Genomic DNA, 9,091 nt, shown 5'->3' with positions numbered 1-9,091 from the left:
CGAACAAAAGGGACATCAAGACGGCAGAAAAAACCGAACAAGAGGGACATCAAGACTACAGAAAAAAACGAACAAAAACGACATCAAGACGACAGAAAAAAAATGAACAAGCGGGACATAAAGACGACAGAAAAAAACCGAACAAATGTAACATCAAGACGACAGAAAAAAACGAACAAGCGGGACATCAGGACGACACGAATAAACGAACCAACTTGACATAAAAATGAGAGAGAGAAACGAACAAGCGGGACATCGAGACGACAAAAAAAAACGAACAAAAGAGACATCAAGACGACAGAAAAAAAACGAACAAAAGGGACATCAAGACGACAGAAAAAAACGAACAAAAGTAACATCAAGACAACAGAAAAAAGCGAACAAAAGGGACATCAAGACGACAGAAAAAAGCGAACAAAAGGGACATCAAGACAACAAAAAAAAGCGAACAAAAGGGACATCAAGACGACAGAAGAAAAACGAACAAACATGACAACAAGACGACAGAATAAAACCAAACAAAATTCACATCAAAACGACAGAAAAAAACGAACAAAAGGGACATCAAGACGACAGAAAAAAGCGAACAAAAGGGACATCAAGACGACAGAAAAAGCGAACAAAGGGGACATCAAGATGACGGAAAAAAGCGAACAAAAGGTAAGCGGGACATCAAGACGACAGAATAAAACGAACAAAAGGGAAATCAAGACGACAGAAAAAAAAGCAACAAGCGGGACATCAAGACGACAGAAAAAAAATGAACAAGCGGGACATAAAGACGACAGAAAAAAAAACAAAAGAACAAAAGGACATTGACATAAAAAAGAGAGAAAAAAAACCGAACAAAAGGGACATCAAGACGGCAGAAAAAAAAGCGAACAAAAGCGACATCAATACGGCAGAAAAAAAAACCTGAACAAAAGTTACATCAAGACGACAGAAAAAAACGAACAAAAGGGACATCAAGACGACAGAAAAAAGCAAACAAAAGGGACATCAAGAAAAAAACAGAAAAAAAAAACAAAAGAAGAAAAGGGACATCAAACAAAAGACAAAAAAAAAAAAAAACGAACAAAAGCGGGACATCAAGACGACAGAAAAAAAACGAACAAACATCAAACGACAAAAAAAAAAACAACAAAAGACAAAAAAACAAAAAAAAAAAAAGAACATCAAGACGACAGAAAAAAAAGCAACAAGCGCGACATCAAGACGACAGAAAAAAAAAGCAACAAGCGCGACATCAAGACGACAGAAAAAAAAATGAAAAAGCGGAACATCAAGACATCAAGACGACAGAAAAAACCGAACAAAAGTAACATCAAGACGGCAGAAAAAAAAACGAACAAAAGCGACATCAAGACGGCAGAAAAAAAAGCGAACAAACATGACATCAAGACGACAGAAAAAAACGAACAAAAGGGACATCAAGACGGCAGAAAAAAATCGAACAAAAGGGACATCAAGAAGGCAGAAAAAAAACCGAACAAATGTAACATCAAGACTACAGAAAAAAACGAACAAAAACGACATCAAGACGACAGAAAAAACGAACAAGCGGGACATCAAGACGACACGAAAAAACGAACCAACTTGACATAAAAATGAGAGAGAGAAACGAACAAGCGGGACATCGAGACGACAAAAAAAAAACGAACAAAAGAGACATCAAGACGACAAAAAAAAAACGAACAAGCGGGACATCAAGACGACAAAAAAAAATCAACCAGCGGGACATCAAGACGGCAGAAAAAAACTAACTATCGGGACATCAAGACGACAAAAAAAATTGAACAAGCGGGACATAAAGACGGCAGAAAAGAAGAAAACAAAAAAAGCGGGACATCAAGACGAGAAAAAAAAACGAACAAAAGGACATCAAGACGACAGAAAAAAAAACGAACAAAAGGGACATCAAGACGACAGAAAAAAAAAAAAACAAAAGCGGGACATCAAGACGACAGAAAAAAAATGAACTAGCGGGACATCAAGACGACAGAAAAAAGCAAACAAAAGAGACATAAAGACGACAGAAAAAAGCGAACAAAAGGGACATCAAGACGACAGAATAAAAACGAACAAAAAGGACAACAAGACGACAGAAAAAAAAACGAACAAAAGCGGGACATCAAGACGACAGAAAAAAATCAAGACGACGAAAAAAAAACGAACATCAATCAAGATGACAGAAAATAAAGCGAACAAAAGGGACATCAAGACGACAGAAGAAAAACGAACAAACATGACAACAAGACGACAGAAAAAAACGAACAAACATGACATCAAGACGACAGAAAAAAAAACGAACCAGCTTGAAAGCAAGATGACAGAAAATAAAACGAACAAAAGGGACATCAAGACGACAGAAAAAAATGAACAAGCGGGACATCAAGACGACAGAAGAAAAACGAACAAAAGACGACATCAAAAAACGACAAAAAAAAAACGAACAAAAAACATCAAGACAAGAAAAAAAAACGAACAAAAGGGACATCAAGACGACAGAAAAAAAAACGAACCAGCTTGAAAGCAAGATGACAGAAAATAAAACGAACAAAAGGGACATCAAGACGACAGAAGAAAAACGAACAAACATGACAACAAGACGACAGAAAAAAAATGAACAAGCGGGACATCAAGACGAGAGAAAAAAAATAAACAAGCGGTACATAAAGAAGACAGAAAAGAAACGAACAAAATGGACATCAAGACGATAAAAAAAAGCGAACAAAAGGGACATCAAGACGACAGAAAAAAACATCAAAAAAAGCGACATCAAGACGAGAGACAAAAAAAAAAAAAAAAAACACATCAAAAATATAAAGCGAACAACAGGGACATCAAGACGACAGAAGAAAAACGAACAAACATGACAACAAGACGACAGAAAAAAAATGAACAAGCGGGACATAAAGAAGACAGAAAAGAAAACGAACAAGACGGACATAAAACAAGACATCAAGACAAAAAAAAAAAAACGAACAAAAGACATAAAGACGACAGAAAAAAAGCGAACAAAAGGGACATCAAGAATGCAGAAAAAAAAACAAAAGTAACATCAAGACGACAGAAAAAAAGCGAACAAAAGGGATATCAAGACGGCAGAAAAAAACGAACTAGCGGGACATCAAGACGACAAAAAAATTGAACAAGCGGGACATCAAGACGACAGAAAAAAAATGAACAAGCGGGACATAACGACAGCAGAAAAGAAGCGAACAAGCGGGACAACAAGACGGCAGAAAAAACGAACAAGCGGGAAATCAAGACGACAGAAAAAAAAATGAAAAAGCGGAACATCAAGACGACAAAAAAAAGCAAAAAAATGAACAAGCGGGACATAAAGACAACAGAAAAAAACCGAACAAATGTAACATCAAGACTACAGAAAAAAAACGAACAAAAGAACATCAAGACGACGGAAAAAGCGAACAAAAGGGACAAAAAGACGGCAGAAAAAAAGCAAACAAAAGGGACATCAAGAAGGCAGAAATAAAACCAGAATAAAAGTAACATCAAGACGACAGAAAAAAAGCAAACAAAAGGGATATCAAGACGGCAGAAAAAAACGAACTAGCGGGACATCAAGACGACAGAAAAAAACGAACAAACATGACATCAAGACGACAGAAAAAAACGAACCAGCTTGAAAGCAAGATGACAGAAAATAAAACGAACAAAAGGGACATCAAGACGACAGAAAAAAAACCGAACAAAAGTAACATCAAGATAACAGAAAAAGCGAACAAAAGGGACATCAAGACAACAAAAAAAAACGAACAAGCGGGACATCAAGACGACAGAAAAAAAATGAACAAGCGGGACATCAAGACGACAGAAAAAAAACGAACAAGTGTGACATCAAGACGACAGGAGAAAAAAGCAACAATCGGGACATCAAGACTACAGAAAAAAATAAAACGAACAAAAGGGACATCAAGACGCAAAAATAAAGCGAACAAAAGTAACATAAAGACGACAGAAAAAAAAACGAACAAAAGGGACATGAAGACGACAGAAAAAAACGAACAAAAGTAACATAAAGACGACAGAAAAAAAACGAACAAAAGGGACATGAAGACGACAGAAAAAAGCGAACAAAAGGGACATCAAGACGACAGAAAAAAAACGAATTAAAGGTATATCAGGATGACAGAAAAAAACGAACAAGCGGGACATCAAGACGACAGAAAAAAAACGAACAAAAGAGACATCAAGACGACAACAAACCACCGAACAAGCGGGACTTCAAGACGACGGAGAAAAAACCGAACAAAAGTGATATCAGGACGACGGAAAAAAACGAACAAGCGGAACATCAAGACGGCAGAAAAAAAAAACGAACAAACGTGACAACACGACGACAGAAAAAAAACGAACAAAAGTAACATCAAGACAACAGAAAAAAGCGAACAAATGGGACATCAAGACGACAGAATAAAATGAACAAGCGGGACAGAAAGACGACAAAAAAAAAACGAACAAAAGGGATATCAAGACGACAGAAGAAAAACGAACAAACATGACAACAAGACGACAGAAAAAAAACGAACAAACATGACATCAAGACGACAGAAAAAAACGAACAAAAGGGACATAAAGACGACAGAAGAAAAACGAATAAACATGACATCAAGACGACAGAAAAAAAATGAAAAAGCGGGACATCAAGACGAAAAAAAAATCAAACAAAAGGGACGTCAAGACGACAGATAAAAAGCGAATTAAAGGTATATCAGGATGACAGAAAAAAACGAACAAGCGGGACATCAAACAAGATGACAAAAAATAAAACGAACAAAAGTAACATCAAGACGACAAAAAAAAAAAAAGATTTAAAATCAAGAAAGAAAAAAAAAACGAACAAAAGGGACATCAAGACGACAGAAAAAAAAAGAACAAAAGGGACATCAAGACGACAGAAAAAAAACGAACAAAAGGGGACATCAGACGACAGAAAAAAAACGAACAAAAGGGACATCAAGACGACAGAAAAAAAAACGAACAAAAGGTACATCAAGACGACAGAAAAAAATAAAACGAACAAAAGTAACATCAAGACGACAAAAAAAAAACGAAAAAAAGTAACATCAAGACGACAGAAAAAAAACGAACAAAAGTAACATCAAGACGGCAGAAAAAAAAAACGAACAAAAGCGACATCAAGACGGCAGAAAAAAAAGCGAACAAAAGGGACATCAAGACGACAGAAGAAAAACGAACAAACATGACAACAAGACGACAGAAAAAAAAACGAACAAAAGTAACATCAAGACGGCAGAAAAAAAAGCGAACAAAAGTAACATCAAGACGACAGAAAAAAAAACCTGAACAAAAGTTACATCAAGACGACAGAAAAAAACGAACAAAAGGGACGTCAAGAACACAGAAAAAAACGAACAAGCGGGACATCAAGATGACAAAAAAAACAACAAAAGACATCAAGACGAAGAAAAAAACGAACAAAACGAAGAAAAAAAACAAAAGGGACATCAACAGAAAATAAAGCGAACAAAAGGGACATCAAGACGACAGAAGAAAAACGAACAAACATGACATCAAGACGACAGAAAAAAACGAACCAGCTTGAAAGCAAGATGACAGAAAATAAAACGAACAAAAGGGACATCAAGACGACAGAAGAAAAACGAACAAACATGACAACAAGACGACAGAAAAAAACGAACAAAAGGGGACATCAAGACGACAAAAAAAGCGAACAAAAGGGACATCAAGACGACAGAAGAAAAACGAACAAACATGACAACAAGACGACAGAAAAAAACGAACAAACATGACATCAAGACGACAGAAAAAAAAACGAACAAAAGGGACATCAAGACAACAGAAAAAAAAACAAAAGCGGGACATCAAGACGACAGAAAAAAACAAAAGACATCAAGACGAGAAAAGAAAACAAACAAAAGGGACATCAAGACGACAGAAAAAAAGCGAACAAAAGGAACATCAAGACGACAGAAAACAAATGAACAAACGGGACATCAAGACGACAGAAAAAAAACAAAAGAACAAACGAGACATCAAGACGACAAAAAAAACGAAAAAAAGTCAAGACGACAGAAAAAACGAACAAAAGTAACATCAAGACGACAGAAAAAACGAAAAAAAGTAACATCAAGACGGCAGAAAAAAGCGAACAAAGGGGACATCAAGACGACGGAAAAAAGCGAACAAAAGGTAGATCAAGACGACAGAATAAAACGAACAAAAGGGAAATCAAGACGACAGAAAAAAAAGCAACAAGCGGGACATCAAGACGACAGAAAAAAAAAAGCAACAAGCGGGACATCAAGACGACAGAAAAAAAACCGAACCAATGTAACATCAAGACGACAGAAAAAAACGAACAAAAGGGACATCAAGACGACAGAAAAAAGCAAACAAAAGGGACATCAAGACGTCAGAAAAAAGCGAACAAAAGGGACGTCAAGAACACAGAAAAAAACGAACAAAAGTAACATCAAGACGACAGACAAAAAGCGAACAAAAGGGACGTCAAGACGCAGAAATAAAGCGAACAAAAGTAACATAAAGACGACAGAAAAAAACGAACAAAATTAACATCAAGACGACAGAAAAAAAACGAACAAAAGTAACATCAAGACGGCAGAAAAAAACCGAACAAAAGCGACATCAAGACGGCAGAAAAAAAAGCGAACAAACATGACAAGACGACAGAAAAAAACGAACAAAAGTAACATCAAGACAACAGAAAAAAGCGAACAAAAGGGACATCAAGACGACAGAAAAAAAAAACTTGAAAAAACATCAAGAAGAAAAAAAAACAACAAAAGGGACATCAAGACGACAGAAAAAAACGAACAAAAACGACATCAAGACGACAGAAAAAACGAACAAGCGGGACCTCAGGACGATACGAAAAAACGAACCAACTTGACATAAAATTGAGAGAGAGAAACGAACAAGCGGGACATCAAGACGACAAAAAAAAAAAAACGAACAAGCGGGACATCAAGACGACAGAAAAAAAAAAAACGAACAAAAGGGACACGACAAAAAAAGAACAGAAAAAAAATGACAGAAAAAAAAACAAGCGGGACATCAAGACGACAGAATAAAACGAACAAAAGGGAAATCAAGACGACAGAAAAAAAAAAACAACACATCAAGACGACAGAATAAAACGAACAAAAGAGACATCAAGACGACAGAAAAAAACGAACCAGCTTGAAAGCAAGATGACAGAAAATAAAGCGAACAAAAGGGACATCAAGACGACAGAGAAAAACTACAAAAGGGACATCAAGAGGACAGAAAACAAATGAACAAACGGGAAATCAAGACGACAGAAAAAAATGAACAAGCTTGAAAGCAAGATGACAGAAAATAAAACGAACAAAAGGGACATCAAGACGACAAAAAAAGCGAACAAAAGGGACATCAAGACGACAAAAAAAGCGAACAAAAGGGACATCAAGACGACAGAAGAAAAACGAACAAACATCAAGAAAAAAAACGAACAAAAAGAACATCAAGACGACATAAAAAAACGAACAAGCGGGACATCAAGACGACAGAAAATAAAACGAACAAAAGGGACATCAAGACGACAAAAGAAAAACGAACAAACATGACAAGAAGACGACAGAAAAAAACGAACAAAAGTAACATCAAGACAACAGAAATAAGCGAACAAAAGGGACATCAAGGGGGACATCAAGACTACAGAAAAAAAACGAACAAAAACGACATCAAGACGACAGAAAAAAACCGAACAAAAGGGATATCAAGACGACAGAAAAAAACCGAACAAAAGGGACATCAAGACGACAGAAAAAAAGCGAACAAAAGGGACATCAAGACGACAGAAAAAAAAGGAACAAAAGGGATATCATGACGGCAGAAAAAAACGAACTAGCGGGACATCAAGACGACAAAAAAAAACGAACAAAAGGACATCAAGACGACACAAAAAAACGAACAAACGGGAAATCAAGACCACATAAAAAAAAAAGCAACAAGCGGGACATCATCAAGACGACAGAAAAAAAAACGAACAAAAGTAACATCAAGACGGCAGAAAAAAGCGAACAAAAGAGACATCAAGACGGCAGAAAAAGCGAACAAAGGGGACATCAAGACGACGGAAAAAAAGCGAACAAAAGGGACATCAAGACGGCAGAAAAAAATCGAACAAAAGGGACATCAAGACGACAGAAAAAAAACCAGAACAAAAGTAACATCAAGACGACAGAAAAAAGCGAACAAGCGGGACATCAAGACGACAGAAAAAAACGAACAAGCGGGACCTCAGGACGACACGAAAAAACGAACCAACTTGACATAAAAGTTAGAGACAGAAACGAACACGCGGGACATCGAGGCGACAGAAAAAAACGAAAAAAAAAAACCGAACAAAAGGGACATCAAGACTACAGAAAAAACAAACGAAAGGGACATAAAGAAGACAGAAAAAAGCGAACAAAAGGGACGTCAAGACGACAGAAAAAAAGCGAATTAAAGATATATCACGATGACAGAAAAAACGAACAAGCGGGACATCAAGACGACAGAAAAAAAATGAACAAGCGGGACATATAATGACGACACATAAAAAATGAACAAGGGAGACATCAAGACGGCAGAATAAAACGAACAAGCTTCAAAACAAGATGACAGAAAAGAAAACGAACAAAAGGGACATCAAGACGACAGAAAATAAAGCGAACAAAAGTAACATCAAGACGACAGAAAAAAACGAACAAAAGAGACATCAAGACGGCAGAAAAAGCGAACAAAGGGGACATCAAGACGGCAGAAAAGAAGCGAACAAAATGGACAACAAGACGACAGAAACAAACGAACAAGCGGGACATCAAGACGACACATAAAAAATGAACAACGGGGACATCAAGACGGCAGAATAAAACGAACAAGCTTCAAAACAAGATGACAGAAAAGAAAACGAACAAAAGAGACATCAAGACGACAGAAAAAAAGCGAACAAAAGGGATATCAAGACGACAGATTAAAACCGAACAAAAGGGATATCAAGACGACAGAAAAAAAGAAACAAGCGGGACATCAAGACGACAAAAAAAGCAAA

At 36.6% G+C, this 9,091-nt stretch overlaps 1 protein-coding gene across 1 annotated transcript; it reads left to right on the top strand.

The window, feature by feature from the left end:
• Window positions 1-429: 429 nt before the first annotated feature.
• LOC132555563 (nucleolar protein 58-like) lies at window positions 430-8,883 on the top strand (the record flags this gene model as incomplete). Its single annotated transcript, XM_060219912.1, has 4 exons — window positions 430-513; window positions 1,188-1,274; window positions 2,771-2,905; window positions 8,665-8,883. Coding segments are annotated over 4 exons (525 nt in total), but the record flags the coding sequence as incomplete, so codon positions are not given.
• Window positions 8,884-9,091: the final 208 nt, after the last annotated feature.

The sequence above is a fragment of the Ylistrum balloti genome, unplaced genomic scaffold (assembly GCF_031769215.1).
Source record: "Ylistrum balloti isolate Yb309-2 unplaced genomic scaffold, AGI_CSIRO_Ybal_v1 Utg370504, whole genome shotgun sequence".
Lineage (NCBI taxonomy): Eukaryota > Metazoa > Mollusca > Bivalvia > Pectinida > Pectinidae > Ylistrum > Ylistrum balloti.
The sequence above is the reverse complement of the archived record's forward strand: the minus strand, read 5'-3'. Positions and strand labels throughout refer to the sequence as shown.